The 22,408-nt window shown below is 42.4% G+C and overlaps 1 protein-coding gene across 2 annotated transcripts in view; it reads left to right on the plus strand.

Moving 5' to 3' along the window:
- MCOLN2 (mucolipin TRP cation channel 2) overlaps nucleotides 1-22,408 on the plus strand; it is a 66,255-nt gene continuing 43,847 nt past the window's right edge. The window contains exons 1-2 of one of the 2 annotated variants that reach the window (XM_006047536.3): nucleotides 1-161; nucleotides 16,892-17,051. In XM_006047536.3, coding sequence (XP_006047598.1) covers nucleotides 85-161; nucleotides 16,892-17,051 — 237 coding nt within the window. In that variant the 5' untranslated portion in view covers nucleotides 1-84. Of the gene's footprint in view, nucleotides 162-809; nucleotides 1,148-16,891; nucleotides 17,052-22,408 lie in introns of those variants that run through there. The other variant, XM_006047538.4, reaches the window with a different exon arrangement.

Here is a 22,408-nt window from a genome sequence, read left to right on the forward strand (position 1 = left end):
CGCCGCTTTTGAAGGTGCTTCTCCGCACTACAGCCCGGCCAGCCATTCAGGAGGCCTCCTTCTCCCGCCGCTCCGGGCAGCACCATGGCTCGCGACGTGGAGGCGCTGGACCTGCCGGCGTGGAGCAGGGCCTCAGGTCCATCCCAGGGGCCCCAGTGCAGGTCAGTACCCTGGGGGCAATCGCCGTGGGGGCCCCCCTCCATCCTGCGGTCGCTCTTCGGGAGGCCCACAGACACCCTTCCCCGGGCTGCTCTCCTCCTTGCGTCTCCTGGCGCTCGCACCTCTGCTCCGGGGGCTCGGAGGCCGGCTGGCGCGGAAAAAGTGCTCCAGGACACCAAGTTGAGACGCTCTCCGGACGTGCTCCAGCCTGGAGCTTAGAGACCTGGAGGAGGTAGGGATTCGCGGCGGGGCGGGACGCCTGGCCACGCGCCCCTCTCCCCAAGGCGTACGCCGACCAGCCTGGCTCCCAGCCGTCAGAGCCGCCCGAGCGACCCCGCGACTCCGTGTGCCTGCTCTCCAACCCGGGTCCGCGCGCACCGGGCAGCTGGTGGAAGAGTAAGAGAGAGGGGCTAAACGGAGGGGGCCCCCTAGGAGGGGATCTGACTAAAGCGGAGGCTGTCCCGCAAAGCCGAAATGCGTGCATTGAACTATTTCGCTTACTCTAAACCCCGAGAACAGTGGAAAGTTTTGAAGGTGCAGGCATGGGCGGGCAGCCCTATCCTTTTCCCCAGGTCAGAAAGCCAGAGGAAAGATCAGGTGTTTCCAGGTTAACCGTCAGATGAGGCGCCTGAGCTGTGTCTTTCTAGATACTGGACTCTGAAGAAATCCTCATCAAGTAGATGACTTGCCTGTTCTAGACTAGAGCTTTCTTGCTGCCTTGCTTATAGACTGCTTGAAGTTAGTTAAACCAGGCTGGGCTTTGCCTTCCGGAACAAACAGGCCTTTTCCTCAGGTGGGAGGGTTACAGTGTGGTTAACCCCAGTTCCTCTGCCTGTATGAAAAGGCGTACAGTTCAGACCCGTGGCTCTGCCAGGGGGCCCCACCTTCTCGGTCAGAGTTCCAACCACCCAGCCGTGCAGCTGAGCCTGGGAGGTGCGGACAAACAGGCCTTCGCTCCCCTTTTAATGATCGCAAAACAAATACAGTGGTAGGTTGTTAAATTTTCTTAAAATAGTGCGGAGACATTCCTGACTGTCCTGCGTGGCGCTCTCCATATTATTACAAATGAACTTAATGCTAGCAAGGAAAGCCAGAACTTGTGGGAAGGATTTACTTCATTTCTGGTCGCTGTCCAGATAAGTATTTACCTAATTCCAAGTAACTCTTGTATGTATTTTTTTAGACTTTGACAGACCAATTTTGAAGTAGATGACAAAATTTTGGTGCAGCTTTTCTTGACAATTTGATACCCGTGAATGCCACATCGAACTAACTGAGTATCATGTAATTTATAGGGGCTTCCGAGGTGGTACTAGTGGTTAAGAACTGGCCTGCCAATGTAGAAAATGGTAGGTTTGTTCCCTGGATTGGGAGGATCTCCTGGAGGAGGGCATGGCAACACACTCCAGTATTCTTGAGAAGAATCCCCATGGACAGAGGAGTCTGGTGGGCTACAGTCCACAGGTTCACAAACGGTTGGACACAACTAAAGCAACTTCTCATGCACACATGTAATTTATAAACTCTCTCTTAATGCTGTTTATTTTTAATAAAGCAGATGGATAGAAATGAAACACTGCTTCCATCTACCATAGCCCTAAAATCCCTGTTGTAAACGTAGGGAGCAAGTTGATCCTGGGTTTATTTACTATCTTTTGCTTGGGCCGATGAACAGACTTGTGCTTATGATGGGTATGTTCTGTATAATCTTTATTTCTTAAGTTCACTTTAGTTTTTTTCTTAGCATATTTCCTTCAGGAATTAAATGGTTTTCTCATGTCCAGTGAGTATCTTCAGAAAGTCCCATTCTTAGAGAACACATACTTGGGTGCACACATAAATAGGTTTTGAAGGGATTCTAATTTGAAATATACATATGTCCGGTTGTGCAGTACCAGTGGCACAGAGGATTTTGTTTCATCTCAAACAGAATGGAAGGTGCAGTCAGTAAGAAAGAGGTAGGAAAGGCTGTCTATGGATGTTAGGATGCAAATTCTGATGTGTTATGTTGAGGGGATTAACTATATGGTTCTTGCAGAGCTGGGGTGTGAACTTCGCACGTCAGAAGTGTGTGTCCACAGAGATGCTCATCATCTCTGTGATTCACTAACCACATAGCACAAGTTTGGGGGAACCTGGTATCTCCTTCTGATTGAGGTTTTAGCTTATCTTCCTCTTCATACTTTAAGAGAAGTTAAACTCCCATTACTGTGAACTCTTGTTTCTACTTTAGAATTGTGCTCATTCGCCCAGTCATGTCCTATTCTTTGTCACCCTTTGGACTGTGGCCTTCCAGGCTCCTCTGTCCATGGGATTTTTCAGGCAAGAATACTGGAGTGGGTTGCCGTTCTATCCTTGGGGGGGGATCTTCTCACTCCAGGGATTGAACCCGAGTCTTTTGCATCTCCTGCATTGCATGTGGATTCTTTACCTGCTGAGCCATTGGGGAAGCCCACTTTAGTAAACCTGCCATAAATCAGACCCTGTGGTTTGGACCCTTTAAAAACAGGCACATTTCCCACACATCTCCTGACCATTTTCATGCAGAGGCCATCATAATAGTGCAAATTTCTCCTGCACATAAAAGCTGGTAAATCCTGATGAAGTGTTTGGGGAGGCCACATGCTCCTCCTTTTCTCCCAAGGAGGGGCATATCAAAAATGTTTTTAACAGTAAGATGATACATGTGAAATGTCTTAATGAAGCAAGTAGGAAGAATGGGGAGACAAGTAATGTACAAAGTGGCAGAGAATACAGAACTGAAAGTCAGGGGTGATCATATATGTCAGCTAATCTCTTTGACTAAGTCTCTATCCGTGAAGTGAAACCTAGAATAAGATAATTCTTGAAACTTAGTGGAAAAACAGGTCGGTTCTTGTGGCTACAGTTTTTCTAGTGGCCGAATAAAGCCCTTTTGGTTCTGAAAGTTGAAAGTGGAATCTTCTTTGAGACTGGGCTGCTCTCTTTAGCTGAGGCTTGGAGTCCAAGCCCCATGTGTCTGTTCTTAAGAATGAGATCACCCTTCAGTGAGTTCTTACATCATGTGTTCTGAGCTTCATAGAGATAAGTAATTGTATTTCCAGACTTCATTTTCTTTATCAAACTGCAATATTCTTCTCAGTACCAAATGTGTAAAGCCATGTTTTGGTTTGTTTACCTATTTGTTTGCTTTGGCAGTCACCCAGGGTTTTTCCTTCCCACTTTCCCCAGCCTGCCTCCAGCTGAGCTTTTACTCGGTTCTGAGCTTTGGCTCCACCTCCTTTTCCCTGTGTGAGGAGAGCTTTGTGGATATGTTGCCCATAGATATTTATTCCCCCTCAGCTGGGAAGACTGCTTCCTTTTTTCTCCTTTGAAGCTTGTGTTTTGTTATCTCCCCTTGAATACATCTAGTGATTTTAGCCTAAAACATTTATCAGATAAGAGTTAGTGACTAGTGAGGCTAAAGACTCTGGAAAATTGTCCTCGGTATAATTCCAGAAGACCCACAGTTTAAAGGGTGGGCTTTAAAAAAAAAATCCTATCACCTATAGCAACTAGAGGGAGTTGCTAGAGAGAGCGTGAATCTAGGGTCTCCTCAACTGGCACTGAGGTGGGCTTGTCCAAAGATAAGGTAAACTCATCCCATTGTTTGAGGAAAAATGGTAAATTATAACTTTGTTGTTGTTTAGTCGTTGTGTCCGACTCTTTGTGACCCCATGGGCTGTAGCCCAACAGATTCCTCTGTCCACAGGATTTCCCAGGCAAGAATACTAGAGTGGCTTGCCATTTCCTTCTCCAGGAGATCTTCCCAGCCCAGGGATCAAACCTGTGCCTCCTGTGTTGGCAGGCGGATTCTTTACTTCTGAGCCACCAAGGAAGCCCAATTATAACTTTAGTTATAACTTTATTACTTCTTTTAATGTTCCTTCTCCTTAGGGAGGGTCATCAGCATGACCGTGTTATATCAAGCACTTACTGAAAATGTTAGAGAAACCAAAATGTAGGCAATCGTGTAATTGCAGTCATCTTTTCCAACTTTCACTGCATTTGGAATCCTGTGGTGGCTCAGACGGTAAAGCGTCTGCCTGCAGTGCAGGAGACCTGGGTTCGATCCCTGGGTTGGGAAGATCCCCCAGAGAAGGAAATGGCAACCCACTCCAGGACTCTTGCCTGGAAAATTCCATGGACTGAGGAGCCTGGTAGGCTATAGTCCATGGGGTCACAAAGAGTCTACTGAGCGACTTCACTTTCACTTTCTTTGCTTAGAAATGGAGTTTTGCTTTGCTTTTCTCTCTGACATGGAGAGCTGATTCTTGAGGCTGTGTTTTCAGAATACATGTTCAGAACGAGCACTTTGAAAATGCCAAGCCCTAGTTCTGCTTTCCTGCTGACCTGAGGCAGCAAAGTAATGATGGGAGATGATTTTATGGGAACTTGGTGGCACAGTTGTCTTTAGGGAAATTCCTGAAAGTTGTAGCATGCTCATCTTTTATGAGTGACAGGAAAACGAAAAGCCCCTAGTCTTTTTTCCGGGTATTTCTCAGAATTAGAATGACCAAGTCATTTTTGTTTTGAGTGCTGTGCTGAGAAGGTAACTATAGTTTCTTTCTTTGACTTTTTTTTTTAAACTTACTTTAATTGGGGTCCAACTACCCAGAGCCTGAGCTATCTGGACATCTTTCTCTTTTTCTCTCTTCTGAGGTTAGCAAATCTTGAGAAAATAAGTTCATTATAGGAACTAGAGTGAAAAAACAAACAAACAAACAAACCCATGTGGAAGTTTGGGATTGGGTTAAAATCTTCCATCTGCCAGATCTCCTAGGACATTCACCCTAGGGTCAGCATGATCATTGCTGTAGAAACCCCAAATTTTAGTCTGCATTTACGTCCCCGGATTCTCCTCCTCCTATCCACTGCTCACAGGCTAAGGGCAGGGAAATATTGGATTATCTGTTATGTGTTATTAGGATCTGTGAAATAGCTTATTTTAACTCAGAATGATAACTCGAGAATTCATGTTAATCACCCCAAATCAAGAAAATATGGAAGAAGAAGAAAATCAATATTACCTATGATACTACTTCACAGAGATTACTAAAAATTTTTTTTCTGGTTTATGCCCTTTTAGACTTTTTAAATGTCTACATATAGCAATAAATGTCCACATTTTTGGAAAAATCAGATCTCAATATGTTTATTTTGTAACTTTGAAGAAATCTAACAGTATGTCATAGACATCTTGAAGTCAATACAGAGTTACAAAGAGGTTTGCAGTGAATGTTTTTTGTAACCATGTTTTTGACCGCTTATTTAAACACTTGTAATATAAATCTATAAAGTTTTAATTCCAAGATCACAGATGCTCTTCTGATCTCATTCTCTTTTACTGCCAAGTGTCCTTCTTTACATTTCCTTTCAATAGATGGTTTGTGTGTGTGTTATTGATAAATAAAATTGAAGATAGATTTTAACCATTGTGACTGTTAGTAAGTTTGTTGTTAAATGACCATTGGCTTGTTCCAATCCCTTATATGTAACAGGATAAATGTTGAGTTGACCTTCCCTTATTAATAATTTGGAGCTCTCTACAGGTAATAGATAGTAAGCTTTTGCCTGTTTAAATATAATGTAGACATTTTTTCCCCCTAGTCTTTTTAATTTCTTAAAGTCATAACTTTTTGTGTTAAGATCTGTCAGTTATTTTGATTGGCTTCTGAACTTTCTCATACTTAGAGAGGCATGTTAAATTATATTTTAAAAAATTCTATCTTATGGTTCTATCAACTTTATTTTTTAAATGTGCCTAAGTTTCATTTTTGCATTTGGTTTGAGGGAGGACTTTAGCTTTCTCTCTCCCCAGTGGATCACAAATTTTCATAACAATTCATTGAATAATTCATTCTTTGGACAGACTTCAGGAATATGAATTGAAACAAAATAAGTTTTTCTTTATCAGCAAACCAAGCAACTAAACTACCTAAAACCCTCTAATATATCTTGTCTAAGATATTTTCAGTATATTTTAAATTTAATTTTTTGTATCAATGATTTTAGATTTTCTATTAGATTTTTTTTAATTTGTTGTTATTTTATTATTGTTATTATTATTTCATCTTAATGGGTGCTGGCCAAGGAAAAGTTCACACAATTAGGATTGTCATCTTTTTTCACTGACTCATTTCTTTTTTCCCAAAAATATTCACTAAGCATCAATCATGTGTTACCTACTCTGCGGTATTCTGGGAATATAGTCATAAGGAAGACTGGGTCTTTATGAAGTTCTCTTGTAGGGAAGACCAAAACAAAGATTTCAAAGTCAGTTATGAAAGAAATTAACTGATGAGAGAGGCTGTGGAGAAGTCCTATTTTAACAAAGTGATCAAGGAGCCCACTCTGAAGAGGTGTCGCTTGAGCTAAGAAGTGAAGGTGAGAAGGATCTGGATGTGTGGGGGCAAGTTGGGGGGATGGCAGTAGGGTAGGTGAAGTGGCAAGTGCAGATGCCCAGAGCCGGGAGCGAGGTGTAGTGGGGTGGTGAGGAAGGGGAAGACAGGGTATGGGAAGGAATGGGCAGGGAACTTTTAGGCCATGGCAAGAGGGCTGGATTTCAGTCTGAGAGCAGGGGGAAGCCACTACAGGGTAGAGGAGTGATGTCTGCCTTACACTTTTAGACTTACTCCTCTGGCTACAACGTGGAAAATTGGGAAACTGGCATAGTTTTCTGGTGAGGGATGATCATGCTGGGACCAGGGAGTCTGCAGTGGGTGTAGAGAGAAGGGAGCCATTCCACGTTGTGTTTTGAAGGAAGACTTGCTCAAGTAGGTGTGAGGGTTCAAGAAGAGGAAAAATCAAAGCGTGACTCTGCAGCAAAAGTTCCTGTATTTTGCTGCATGTTAGAATTGCCTGGAAAGCTTATCAAAATCTCTATGCCCAGTTTATATCTGTGTGTGTGCTAAGTTGCTTCATTCGTGTCCAACTCTTTGCGACCCTATGGACTGTAACCCACTGGGCTCCTCTGTGGATGGGATTCTCCAGGCAAGAATACTGGAGTGAGTTGTCATACTCTCCTCCAGGGGATGTTCCCAACCCAGGGATTGAACCTGCATCCCTTCAGTCTCCTGCACTAGCAGGTGGGTTCTTTACCACTAGTTCCACCTGGCTTATACCTGGTCACCAATTAAATCAGAATGTCTTGGCACTGAAACCTTTAAAAAATCCCCAGATGATGACTGTGCAGCCACTGTGGAGGACAACTGACAGAATGAGGGTTTGCAGCTGAAACATCTGGATGGATGGATGTAATCATGGTGTTCAGCACATGTGCAGAGAAGAGGGTGGAGGAACCTATTAGTCATGTGGGTGGAGTTTCAAGGAAGAGATTGGCTAAGGGAGCCTGTTTGAGAGAGACATTTGCTAGAGATGCAAATGTGAAAGTCCACATCATGTAGATAATATTTAAAGCCACAGGACTCCATGAACTCTTCTGGAAGGGAGGATAGAGGAGCTCTGGGCTGTGTGTCCTGATGAGGCACTCTGGCATCTGGAAGTCAGAAGGAAGAGAAGCCAGTAAAGGAGACAAAGAGAAGCTCAGTAAGGGAGGGAGAAAACTAGGGCAGTAGGATGTCCTAGAAGTGGAGAGATGAGGTTGTTCCACGTGGTCAGCTGGATCAAGTGCTGCTGAGCCACCAAGCTGAGGCCTGAGAAGTGGCCATGGAATCTGCAGCAGGAGATGGTTCCCTCTGGGCGGGTCCAGAATGGAAACCCAGTGTTTGCTCTAGAGAATCTGAAGCACAAAAGTACCTCGACAACATTAAATGCTGGGTTCATTCCATCACGTGTCTTTATTTGTTTTTTCCTTCTCATTTCAATAACATGACCATTTAGAAGTTTCCTAAATTTATGGCATAGGGTGCTGTGGTCTGCCAAATTGTCACACTTTTAAGTAATTGGCTAAGGGAGCCTGCTTGAGAGAGACATTTGCTGGAGATGCAAATGTGAAAGTGCATTTAGTTGGCATGGCATTGCAAAGTGCATTTAGTTGGCATGGCATTGCAAAGAGTCGGACACGACTGAGCAACTAAAACACACGTAGTTGGAATAGGAGGATGAGGGTGACAGGAATGATATCTCTGGAGGAGAAGAGAGTTGACAGGATGCCCAGCTTGGCTGACTGTACTGAAAAGGAGCTGGCAGATTCATCAGAGTTTGATGCTAAAGCCCTGGTTGGTATGTGGAAAACTAAGCAAATGAGGGGAAAGGCAGTTAACTCCAGAAAGAAAATTCTGTAAGTGAAAATGTAAAATCCCAGTGTACTGATGGCTCAACTCTAAATGCACTTTCACATTTAAATAAGAGAAATTATGTTGGAAACATTAGTTTATTTGAATATGCCATTTTTTCCCTTCATTCCTGACCATCTTATAGGCCATTGCTCTTTAAGAAATACTAATTCAGGGATTAAGAAGGAACACCGGACAAGGATTCTTATGGTATTCTTGGATCCGATTCTTATTCTAAATTGGATTTTTATAGCTGAGGGCAAATTGCAGCCCCTGGGCACGTTAGTTGCCTTGTTTGTGAAGTGAAGAAATATGAACAGGTAATCTCTAAGGTAAGGAGTTCAAACTGGGTGCACATTAGAATCACTTGGGGAGCTTTTTAAAAGCCCCAGTGTGCAGGCTGCATCCACACCAATCAGGCCAGAATCTCTGAAGGGAGAAGCGGGGTATCAGTACTTCTGAGGTGCCCTAGGTGACGTGGTGTGCAACCAGGTGTGGAAACAATAATCTAGCTCTAATACTGAATTATTCTGTCCTTGGTATACATGCATTCCTGCCCTCAAAATCAAGAAGAGGGGAGGAATGAATAGAGAGTGGATGGCAACAAACAGTGTCTGTCCTGGGGGATCTCAGACTTCCTCACACAGGAAGGGTTTGAAGGCTGCTCTCCACAAAAATGAGGGGGTAAAGAAAGAGGTGGAGATGGAATCCAGGAAATGTGGAATCCAATTTGGGAAGGAGGTAAAGGGAATTTCCAAATTGATTGCCCCTGAAAAGGGATTAGAAAGCAACCCATGTAGCTGGAGGGTTTCCCTGGTGTCTCAGACTTTACCTGCAGTGAAGGACACCTGGGTTCGATTCCTTGGTTGGGAAGATCCCCTGGAGAAGGAAATGACAACCCATTCCAGTATTCTTACCTGGAGAATCCCATGGACAGAGGAGCCTGGTGGGCCCCAGTCCACGGCATTGCAGAGTCAGACATGACTGAGCAACTAAAACACACGTAGTTGGAATAGGAGGATGAGGGCGACAGGAATGATATCTCTGGAGGAGAAGAGAGTTGACAGGATGCCCAGCTTGGCTGACTGTACTGAAAAGGAGCTGGCAGATTCATCAGAGTTTGATGCTAAAGCCCTGGTTGGTATGTGGAAAACTAAGCAAATGAGGGAAAAGGCAGTTAACTCCAGAAAGAAAATTCTGTAAGTGAGAATGTAAAATCCCAGTGTACTGATGGCTCCACTCTAAAGAGTATTTGCATACTCACTTCATACGTTCTGAATGTTAATTTATCCAAAATTTTTATTAAAACTTTGTTGGGAAGATGAGTGGGGAGGTAAACTGTGTATGTTGCCTGGTGGGGGGCAGCTATAAGAGCTATATCCTTATTTCTCTCAGTAGGATATAAATTGATAATATCCCAAAGAGAAAAGAATTATGGAATAATATTATTTAGAAATATTAAAGTAAATAGAAACAACAAAAACCCAAATAAAAGTGGTTGTCCCTAAAGGGCAGAACCAGGAATGTGGTTCATTGTAGTCCATTTAAAATTATGTACACGATTAAGTTGAGGGGGGAAATGACTGGGACCAGATCCTGGAGAGCTACCCAGACGTCAGTTCCTGGAAGGTGTCCTGGTAGTACTCTTCACTGTGAAGGGGATGCAGGAAGAAGGATAGATTTGGGAAATGAGCTACAGAGATGTCAGTTCCTGGAAGGCAGCCTGGTTGTATTGGTCACTGTGATGAGGATGCAGGAAGAAGGATAGATTTGGAAACTGGCTCACCCTGCTTCCCCTGCCCTATCCTCTATGACTAGGAGGTACTAGTTGTGAGTTAGCAAAAACATTCTTCTCGTACTGCTGCATGATACATGATATCTATATAGATATGATAAGAGAAGTTTGCCTGTCAGTGTTATTTTCCATTTATTTGTTGGAGCCAGAGGAATAAACATCAATTTCTCTCAACATCAGCTGGAATAACAAAAGAGCAACCACATCTCAGTGGGGCTGCAGTTCTGAAACGCTTGAGAAACCCTCCCAAATATTTTTGATAACTTATCCCCATCAGTTAAAAGAACATCTACTCTGTCTGAATGGATATTTACTTATATATTGTATGTAAAACTCTTGAGAGTCCCTTGGACTGCAAGGAGATCTAACCAGTCAATCCTAAAAGAAATCGGTTCTGAATATTCATTGAAAGGACTGGTGCTGAAGCTGAAACTCCAATACTTTGGCCAGCTAATGTGAAGAACTGACTCATTTGAAAAGACCCTGATCCTGGGAAAGATTGAAGGTGGGAGGAGAAGGGGATGACAGAGGATGAGATGGTTGATGATGTCACTGACTCAATGGACATGAGTTTGAATAAACTCCAGGAGTTAGTAATGGACAGGGAAGCGTAGAGTACTGCAGTCCATGGGGTTGCAAAGAGTTGGACACCACTGAGCGACTCAACTGAACTGAACTGAAAACCATATATAAGACAGGTAAAACGAGCATTTTAAGGGATGCGACTGATGAGGGTGTTAAAAAGAATTGCTAAGTGTAGTGACTTTACGGTATGATTATCATTCACAACATCATTATATAATGTCTTAGGGTACAATATATACACTTAGGGCCAGGTTCATCACGTAACAATAGTAGATTTTGTTAGCATTTTAAATACTCTCTTGATAAATCTATTTATTTCCCAACTTTTTTTCAGATCAGATTTTCATTTCATCTTTTTTTAAACTCATGGCCAACCAATGCTGTGTTAGGGAAATGTTAGCTCTCCCATTTTCTTCATGTAAATTTAGATTTACATTAGTTCTACAAGGAGTCTGATGTTTTGCAAGAATCTTTATTCCCTTGCTCATTTTATGAGAATTAACTAAAGTGGATAATATACTCCAACAAATGCTTAAGTGGGCTCATATAAACCCTAAGTGGTGGGAATGTGCTGTAACCAATTTAGGGCGCCACCTGCTCTGGGAACCTGCACTCTCCCCCCATATTGCCTCATGTACTTAATGCCTCATGAAATACATGCATCTGACTTTCTGCCCATGTGAGGGTATCTTAGGTGTATAATTCATACACTGAAACTTGTAAATCTTGCTTGGTTAATGCAGTTAGAAGCCCTAGCCCTGTCTTCTCCACTGTTATCCCAGTGGACAGTCTTGCATACCTGCCTTGCGTGTCTACACCCCACTTTGGAGGTCACTGCAGTAGAAAACAAGCTTTCATACCTCTTTTTGAGTAGGGTGAGGGCCTTACACAGAGAAGGCGGTGGCACCCCACTCCAGTACTCTTGCCTGGAAAATCCCATGGACGGAGGAGCCTGGTAGGCTGCAGTCCATGAGGTCGCGAAGAGTCGGACATGACTGAGTGACTTCACTTTCACTTTTCATTTTCATGCATTGGAGAAGGAAATGGCAACCCACTCCAGTGTTCTTGCCTGGAGAATCCCAGGGACAAGGGAGCCTGATAGGCTGCCATCTATGGGGTTGCACAGAGTCGAACATGACTGAAGCGACTTAGCAGCAGTAGCAGCAGCAAGGGCCTTACAAGCTGAAAAGAAGTAGCAGTCTGAGCTGGTTAGCATATTTACTGAGCAAATTGTGCTCATGGGAACAAGGTACCATCACTGAAACTGATAATGTGTATTTTTCCAAGGCAAAGGTCAAAAACCTTCACAGGTTCCTTGGGGGTTTACGATCCTAGCAAGGTTAAAAATTGCTGATAATTTGTTCTGTTTTGTTATTTTTCAGAACTTCAAGCTTCCATCAACTCTTTTGGCTGTTGATTTGCTAAAGTTGGAATTGCCCTTGGTCATATGATTGCCTTAAAATATGGTCATATGCATGCCCTATGTGTAAAACCCTTCACCTACTGGAGAACTAGGGAAAATCCACAAATTGAGAATAGGTTAAGAAAGAACCTTCAGAAATGTAGAGTTTAGAAAGCTTACACATTTGCATTTTCCTTGAGATACCAGAATTTTTTAACCTAAGTATCATTAATATTCTTTTCTGTATTTCTATCATTCTGTCATTAGTTGATCATATTTGACTAATACTAGCCTCCAGGTGGCTCAGTAGTAAAGAATCCTCCTGCCAATGCAAGAGATGCAGAAGGCATGGGTTCGATCCCTGAGTCAGGAAGACCATCTGGAGGAGGAAATGGCAACTCACTCCAGTATTCTTGCCTGGAGAATCCCATGGACAGAGGAGCCTGGCAGGGTCGCAAAGAGTGGGACACGACTGAGCAACTAAGCATACATGTGTCTCTACCAGTGTACATTCTGTGCACGTCCTGTATTTCAGCTGTTGGCTCCTGTATGCTTGAGGGGAAAGGTTTTCATGCTGCCCTTTTCATTTTTCTTTTTCTTTTCCTTAGTGCTAGGAGTACTGCAGTTATTCTCTAAACGTGTGTTCAGTTGCTCTGTCGTGTCCAACTCTTTTGCCACCCCATGGACTATAGCTCGCCAGCCTCCTCTATCCATAGGATTTTTCAGGCAAGAATACTGCAGTGGGTTGCATTTCCTTCTCCAGGGTATCTTCCCCTCCCCAGGGATTGAACCCATATCTCCTTCACCGGCAGGCAGATTCTTTACTGCTGAACCATCAGGGAAGCCCTATTGTCTACCTCAGTGAAAAATGTCGGGAAGGATACAGGAGTGTGAATAATTTAACATCACAAGTGATCCCCATGATCATTATCTGGTACTTTGCCCCTTTTTTCTTGCCCAAAACTTATCTTCTTTAATTAGTTTTATTAGTTTAATATTAATGTCAATTACCATTTCTTGAACATTTAGTGGCCATATTAATTGAAACCAGCAGCTGGAAGAATTACTTGAAGCCTCTTGGAGCAGTTGGAGTGCATCAATTTCCTTTTGTCTGTTCCAGGGCCCTCGATGCATACTTCAGATTGATCACTTAACACATTTTATTGTACTCTTATCTCTTCACATTTCTCCCTTCCACTGGACTGAGCTCCTGGCAGGCAGGAGAATGTCTCTGGCAGAGCTTGGCTCACAGCTATTCACCAAGCACTTGACCTACTGCCCCTGTATTTCCGCCACTGTTTTCCAGAAAGCAACCTCCTGTACAGGGTTTCTCACACTGGGGGCTGGGGGTATGTTCTAGGGAGGAGTTTCCATGGCCTTATTTTCAGGGTGCTATCACAACTTTGCAGATGCCCTTTTCATTTTATTAAGTGAAAAGACATTGTGAATCATCAGGATGAATACATTAGCTGCAGGGAGCCACTGAAGTGATGGTGGTAAATACTAAAGCCCGCAAGGCTTCCACAGGCGTGTTCTCAGGGGTCTAAAGTTTCCTGTTGGAGGCTGTGGCTCTCAGGCACAGTTAAGATGCCACCTTATTCTTAGAAATGCCTCCCTCAATGCTCCTTGTCGAGAGCCCTGTAGCATCTACCACTCCATGTATTTAGGACACGTAATGGGATTCCTTCTCTGGCTTTCTGAATCTGTCTCCCTTGCTTCCATGATACATTTTTTTTTCTTTTGAAAAAATTTATTATTTAATTGGAGGATAATTGCTTTACAATATTGTGTTGGCTTCTGCCATACAACAATGTGAATCAGCCATAAGTATATATATGTCTTCTTGAACCTTCCCCCACCCACCCCCCACCCCATCCCACCCTCTGCTGTTGCTGCTGCTAAGTCGTTTCAGTCGTGTCCGACTCTATGCGACCCCATGGACTGCAGTGTACCAGGCTCCTCTGTCCATGGGATTTTCCGGGCAAGAGTACTGGAGTGGGGCACCACTACCTTCCCCGTCCCACCCTCTAGGTTGTCACAAAGTACTGGGTTGAGCTCCCTGTGTTGTAGAGCAACTTCCAATGGGCTATCTGTTTTACACATAGTAATGTATTAATATATGTTTCAATTCTACTCTCTCAGTTCATCCCACTCTCTGCTTTCCTACCTTGCTGTGTCCAAAGTCTGTTCTCTGTGTCTGCATCTCTATTTCTGTCCTGCAAATAAGTTCATCAGTACCATTTTTCTAGATTCTATATGGTACAGCATCCACTGAGCTAATTGATAACTTACACATTTGTATTAACAAGTCTGTCTCTCCTATTGGATGCTGAACATCTGAGCTTCAGGGAACCTATGTATCTTTATGTCCTAAGAACCTAGTACAGTCACTCAGCACAGCAAGTGCTCAGTAATTTGGTTAGATGGAATCAGGACGTTACTATAGCAGGTGCAGGGAGAACACATTCAAAAAATCTTTTTATTCTTTTGAAATGAGACTCATTTTGGTCATTGATTTTTCATTTCTAAAAGTTTTTTTTTTTTCCCAAGATTTTCTTACAGATATTTTAACCTCTATGTGTTTTTGAATGTGGTAAGCATGGTTGTTTTTTAACCTGTGTCTGAGTCTGATGTGCTTGGCTCTGCTTCTGCTGTTTCTAAGTTGCTGTTTCGTGCTGCTTGGTTTCCTCGTGGGCCTGGTTGGTATGTTTTAGTACCTGTTGGTTCATGTGCTTTATAAGCTATTTGTTGGAGCTCCCCAAGTCCCAGGATGAGCATCTAGAGAGGTCTACATGTGTTTGCCAGGAGAGGGAGGGCAATTCCAGTCTGAAGTTCCCTGAATCAAGCAAGCTGACAGTTTGACCCTGGGTCACCCAGGCACGAGGCTCGAAGGATTGGGTTGTGTTCTCAGTATGGGTCCCTGCCCTCCTCTCCGTCTTCCTCTCTCCTTCCCTCCCCACTCCCTCCCAACTTCCTTCCTTCTTCCCCTCTTCTTTCCAGCAAAATAACCTGGCCTATTAATTCTGGAAATAGGAGGTCTAAAAATCAACTTAAAAATAGAAAATCATTAGCAACAGAATATAAGCCTTTAAAAGTCTTAAAATAACTCTTAATATAGTTTTTTTTTTAGCATCTTTTTTTTTTTTGAGTTTCTTTTACATTTGTTAGTCAAGCTACATAAGTCATAAGTCAATATAAAATAGCATTACAATATTTCAGGTGAAAAGATCCCCAAGAATGAGCCCCAATTACAAACATTTTCTGAGAAATTAGTAGCTTGAATGATGGCTAAACTTAATAGAATTTGTTTATTAAACTTACCATCAAGACATTTCGTGTTTCAAGAAACAGAAATTGAACTTAAACAGGCCTAAGTCCCAAGTTTGTTGGCTCAATTTGAAAGTCTTGGATGGCTTCAGGCACAGCTGGCTCCAAGAACTCAGACACTCATTAGGCAATCTTGTCTGTTCTTTGTTAGCTCCACTCCTTGGCAAGCTCTCCTACAATGGCTTCTAGGAGAGATGGTTAAAATGGCTTCTAGGAATTCTAGACTCAGTCTATGCTTTAGGTCTCTGATCCCCAGACTTTGCTGATTATGCATTCATCAGTAAAAGTTAAGCACATATCCCCAATGTGTATATATTTGTTTATTTTAATAAAATATATGCTACTATATTACCACTGTTATTTTATATATGGTCAGTAGAGCTCAGTTTTTTTGTTTTTAAGATGAAGACTAAAATAGAAGTACTAATGTTTTCTGTTTTCCCAATGGATGTTTTGCACAGCCCACGTTAGGGACTACTTAGTGGAAAGACTACATCTCTTCCATTGGTTATAATTACAGTCCTGTGTCCACATCTCATTGGTTCTCTTTGGCCTCGGTTCAGTCATGTGCTCCATTTCTGAGTTCAGAGTCCTTAAAATAGTAAAAGCAAAATGTTTCTAATGTATGAAATGCCAGAAATATCTGACTAGGCATAAATAGAGAGATGATATATTAACTTTAAAGTGATTTATAGTTTGAAATCTTATAATCACTGAGGCTCCATGGCTCAGTCATGTCTGACTGTGGCCCCATGCACTGTAGCCCACTATGGAATTTTCCAGGCAAGAATACTGGAATGGGTTGTCACTTCCTACTCCAAGGATGCAGATATTTCTGACCCAGAGATTGAGCCTGCATCTCTTGCACCTCCTGCCTTGGCAAGCAGATTCTTTCCACTGTGCCATCTGGGAAGCCCCCATAATCACTGATATATCATGCAAGATACAATCTTTTCAGAACAGAGTTACAAAACAGAGATTCTCTATTTCCATAACAATTTAATTCTAGTAGTCTGTGCTAAATTTCTGGGATTTCAAACCTAGAATATCATGAAAGTATCCCATTTAGTTATTGTTCATACTCTAGTAACGTGTGAGTGGTATATATTAAGATGTTGGAATTGACAAGTCTTATAAATAAAATCCTGTTTTTATAATTTTGAGAGTGGCCATTTGGAAGAAGATGGATAGCTATATGTAAAGGCAAGTGATAGAGGATCCTGATCATTTTCAGGTTTCTAAAGTGAAAAGGATTTCACTGGTTAGAGAGAGTTTTGCTTTAAAGAATGGGTAAAACATGTGAATGGAAAGTATTCTTCAGGAGATTTCAGGCTGTTCAGTGTATTTAAAAATTGATCTTCTTTGCAGAGATGCAATGGCTCATCTTGATTCTGAGGTGAAAGAAGAATGTCTGAGAGAAGACCTGAGGTTTTACTTCATGAACCCTTGTGAAAAATTCCGAGCCAGACAACAGATTCCATGGAAAATGGGTTTGCAGATTTTGAAGATAGTCATGGTCACTACACAGGTAATGATATTATCAGTTCATTTGTTTTTTATTCTTACCCCAAGTTTAAACTGTTTTTCCATGTTCTGCCACTTGACTTTTGTCCTGAAAAGGCCACACACTCATGTTCATAAACCTCTAAAATTATGTTGACTCTGGAGGGCAGATGGTAGGTTGAAGTTCAGTTTAGATGACGATTTTGTTTTAGTAAGGGACTTTGAGGTCATCTCTCACGGGTTGTGTAAATATAGATAGTGTTAGATCTGAAGTGGATAGGGTTTCTATACCTGAATGAGGCACAAGGCTGGTGAAGGCTGCCTGGTCCAAAGTGATCTGTGTTCTTGAAATCTTTCATCCTTCTTCAAATATATCTTATTTAAATATACTTTTGAAGTCTGCATTTTGGACCGTTTTGATTTTGGATTTACAGAATGCTAATGCTAAATTTTCATGAGAAGCTAAATGCTTAAGTAAACACTCCTCAACCTTACCCACGCCCCACCTACCTCCCCAGGCAGGCCTGGGTAAGGTGGGGGAGTGTTTGCTTAGGCATTTAGGAGTGTATTGGGAGTGTATAAAGGCTGCATTGGGACTTTTTGCTTAAATTGAAATTGTTAAATATTTTATTATCAATATCACAGCAGTCACCCAAGTTGTCATCTAGTTTTGGGGCCTGAACCATTTTAGGGAGGCTTCTCTGTATGTAATTGCATTTGAAACATGTGTCCTTTAAAAAACAGTACTGATTTGGAATATTAGGCTCCATGGGCAAATAGTCATTCTGTCATCAGTGTAAGTGTTTTGAAAGATTTGATTTCTGGAACACAAAAATAAATAGCTTCCTAAAAATAGCTCCATATGCTTTAGAAATGAGAGAGGCGGTTCCTGCCATAACGAAAGTTGCATCTTTATTCTTTATTCATAAAGAGGTCTTGTTACTGCATGACATGCCGCACCAGCTCATCACATTTTAGGGTAATCAAGCTACTTCCAAAGAAACAAAGAGGAGAGGCAGGGTCACTCTTAAATGTACATGCTTAGATTTTTTTTCTTTAAACTTTTTTTTCATTTTAATTCTTGGTTTTGAAGTTGTAATTTTGGCAGCCTATAAAGTAGTGCATTGTTAGTATTACTTGGAAGAAGAAATAATGCCCCCTTTTGCCATTTGGTTAATTTTAATTGTTCCCCAATTACTTCTCTTGCCAAACTAGCTTTCAAGTTTTTGATCTATTAATATTATTAATATTCTAACTCACCTAGGCATAAAATATCATCATCCTCTTTGACTTACCTTTTTGGTCCTGATCGCTACTGAATTCCATGGATGCTTCCTTCAAAACTGCATCGTCTTATGATTTGCCATATTCACTATCTTGTCTCCAGCATAGACTCTTACCTTGTTAGTTAATTTAATATATTGATGTCTACGAAGTACTTCATATGCTCTGCACTGTCTTGGGAATATAGTTGGAATGTGCTAGGCCTGCTGACAGCTCACACGTGGCCCAGCAGTTCCATGTGGTAGGCACAGTGAGTGCTTTATGAGTGTTAGCTCATTTCGGCCTCACTAGACTCCATGAGGTAGGTTCAATTTTTAATCCCTTTGAATAGATGAGAATACTGAGCCAGAGAGAGTTGAGTAATTTGCATGTGGCCATTCAGCCAGGAGAGGCTTCCCAGATGCTTAGTTCAGTCCTCAGTCATGTCCGACTCTCTGTGACTCCATGAACTGCAGCACCCCAGGCCTCTCTGTCCATCACTAACTACCGGGGTCCACCCAAACCCATGTCCATCGAGTTGGTGATGCCATCCAACCATCTCATCCTCTGTCATCCCCTTCTCCTCCTGCCCTCAATCTTTCCCAGCATCAGAGTCTTTTCAAATGAGTCAGCTCTCCACATCAGGTGGCCAAAGTATTGGAGTTTCAGCTTCAACATCAGTCCTTCCAAAGAACACCCAGGACTGATCTCCTTTAGGATGGACTGGTTGAAGAACACCCAGGACTGATCTCCTTTAGGATGGAATGGTTGGATCTCCTTGCAGTCCAAGGGACTCTCAAGAGTCTTCTCCAAAACCACAGTTTAAAAGCATCAATTCTTTGGTGCTCAGCTTTCTTTATAGTCCAACTCTCACATCATACATGACCACTGGAAAAACCATAGCCTTGACTAGATGGACCTTTGTTGACAAAGTAATGTCTCTGCTTTTTAATATGCTATCTAGGTTGGTCATAACTTTCCTTCCAAGGAGTCAGATCAGATCAGATCATATCAGTCGCTCAGTCTTGTCCTACTCTTCGTGACCCCATGCATCGCAGCATGCCAGGCCTCCCTGTCCATTACCAACTCCCGGAGTTCACTCACACTCACGTCCATCAAGTCAGTGATGCCATCCAGCCATCTCATCCTCTGCCGTCCCCTTCTCCCTTTGCCCCCAATCCCTCCCAGCATCAGAGTCTTTTCCAATGAGTCAACTCTTCGCATGAGGTGGCCAAAGTCCTGGAGTTTCAGCTTTAGCATCATTCCTGCCAAAGAAATCCCAGGACTGATTTCCTTCAGAATGGACTGGTTGGATCTCCTTGCAGTCCAAGGGACTCTCAAGAGTCTTCTCCAACACCACAGTTCAAAAGCATCAATTCTTCGGCGCTCAGCCTTCTTCACAGTCCAACTCTCACATCCATACATGACCACAGGAAAAACCATAGCCTTGACTAGACGAACCTTTGTTGGCAAAGTAATGTCTCTGCTTTTGAATATGCTATCTAGGTTGGTCATAACTTTCCTTCCAAGGAGTAAGCGTCTTTGAATTTCATGGCTGCAGTCACCATCTGCAGTGATTTTGGAGCCCAGAAAAATAAAGTCTGACACTGTTTCCACTGTTTCCCCATCTATTTGCCATGAAGTGATGGGACCAGATGCCATGATCTTAGTTTTCCGAATGTTGAGCTTTAAGCCAACTTTTTCACTCTCCACTTTCACTTTCATCAAGAGGCTTTTTAGTTCTTCACTTTCTGCCATAAGGGTGGTGTCATCTGCATATCTGAGGTTATTGATATTTCTCCTGGCAATCTTGATTCCAGCTTGTGTTTCTTCCAGTCCAGAGTTTCTCATGATGTACTCTGCATATAAGTTAAATAAACAGGGTGACAATATACAGCCTTGATGTACTCCTTTTTCCTTTTCCTATTTGGAACCAGTGTGTTGTTCCATGTCCAGTTCTAACTGTTGCTTCCTGACCTGCATACAAATTTCTCAAGAGGCAGATCAGGTGGTCTGGTATTCCCATCTCTTTCAGAATTTTCCACAGTTTATTGTGATCCACACAGTCAAAGGCTTTGGCATAGTCAATAAAGCAGAAATAGATGTTTTTCTGGAACTCTCTTGCTTTTTCCATGATCCAGCGGATGTTGGTAATTTGATCTCTGGTTCCTCTGCCTCTTCTAAAACCAGCTTGAACATCAGGAAGTTCACGGTTCACATATTGCTGAAGTCTGGCTTGGAGAATTTTGAGCATTACTTTACTAGCGTGTGAGATGTGTGCAATTGTGCGGTAGTTTGAGCATTCTTTGGCATTGCCTTTCTTTGGGATTGGAATGAAAACTGACCTTTTCCAGTCCTGTGGCTACTGCTGAGTTTTCCAAATTTGCTGGCATATTGAGTGCAGCACTTTCATAGCATCATCTTTCAGGATTTGAAATAGCTCAACTGGAATTCCATCACCTCCACTAGCTTTGTTCGTAGTGATGCTTTCTAAGGCCCACTTGACTTCACATTCCAGGATGTCTGGCTCTAGGTCAGTGATCACACCATTGGGATTATCTGAGTTGTGAAAATCTTTTTTGTACAGTTCTTCTGTGTATTCTTGCCATCTTTTCTTAATATCTTCTGCTTCTGTTAGGTCCATACCATTTCTGTCCTTTATCGAGCCCATCTTTGCATGAAATGTTCCTTTGGTATCTCTGATTTTCTTGAAGAGATCTCTAGTCTTTCCCATTCTGTTGTTTTCCTCTATTTCTTTGCATTGATCGCTGAAGAAGGCTTTCTTATCTCTTCTTGCTATTCTTTGGAACTCTGCATTCAGATGCTTATATCTTTCCTTTTCTCCTTTGCTTTTCGCTTCTCTTCTTTTCACAGCTATTTGTAAGGCCTCCCCAGACAACCATTTTACTTTTTTGCATTTCTTTTCCATGGGGATGGTCTTGATCCCTGTCTCTTGTACAACGTCACGAACCTCATTCCATAGTTCATCAGGCACTCTATCAGATCTAGGCCCTTAAATCTATTTTTCACTTCCACTGTATAATCATAAGGGATTTGATTTAGGTCATACCTGAATGGTCTAGTGTTTTTCCCTACTTTCTTCAATTTAAGTCTGAATTAGGCAATAAGGAGTTCATGGTTTGAGCCACAGTCAGCTCCTGGTCTTGTTTTTGTTGACTGCATAGAGTTTCTCCATCTTTGGCTGCAAAGAATATAATCAATCTGATTTTGGTGTTGACCATCTGGTGATGTCCATGTATAGAGTCTTCTCTTGTGTTGTTGGAAGAGGGTGTTTGTTATGACCAGTGCATTTTCTTGGCAAAACTCTATTAGTCTTTGCCCTGCTTCATTCCATATTCCAAGGCCAAATTTGCCTGTTACTCCAAGGAGTAAGCGTCTTTTAATTTCACGGCTGCAATCACCATCTGCAGTGATTTTGGAGCCCAGAAAAATAAAGTCTGACACTGTTTCCACTGTTTCCCCATCTATTTGCCATGATGGCGCTAGTGATAAAGAATCCTCCTGCCAATGCAGGAGATGTAAGAGATGTAGGTTCAATCCCCGGGTCAGGAAGATCCCCTGGAGTAAGAAATGACAACCCACTTCAGTATTCTTGCCTGGAGAATCCCAGGGACAGAGGAACCTGGCAGGCTACAGTCCATGGGGTTGTGAAGAGTTGGACATGACTGCAGCAACTTAGCATGCATATATTCAGCCAGGAAGAGGCAGAGTCAAGATTTGAGCCCTGGTAGTCTGGCTCTAGAGTCTGCACTCTTTTTCTCATATTGTTTCTTTCCAGATGTAGAGCCTCAGAGTTTGCACTTGAGAAATACACATAAGTTAACTAGGCTGCTTCTGGAATTCATCTTATGCCTACCTTTTTAATCTCCAAGCCTACCAGTCCATTCAATACGCATGTCAGATTAATTTTTCTTAGAATGCTCTTATTGTGTCTCTTCTCAGAAACTTCTGTGGAACCATATTTCCCATAGAACTAAATTTTAACTCTGTGGCCTGGGATTCACAGATTTCCATAGTCTCCTTCAACTTGCCTTTCCAACAGGTTTTCATCTCCTGTTTCTTACCCATGTCCCAGCCAGATGGACACACTCAATGATT

The sequence above is a fragment of the Bubalus bubalis genome, chromosome 6 (genome assembly GCF_019923935.1).
Source record: "Bubalus bubalis isolate 160015118507 breed Murrah chromosome 6, NDDB_SH_1, whole genome shotgun sequence".
Lineage (NCBI taxonomy): Eukaryota > Metazoa > Chordata > Mammalia > Artiodactyla > Bovidae > Bubalus > Bubalus bubalis.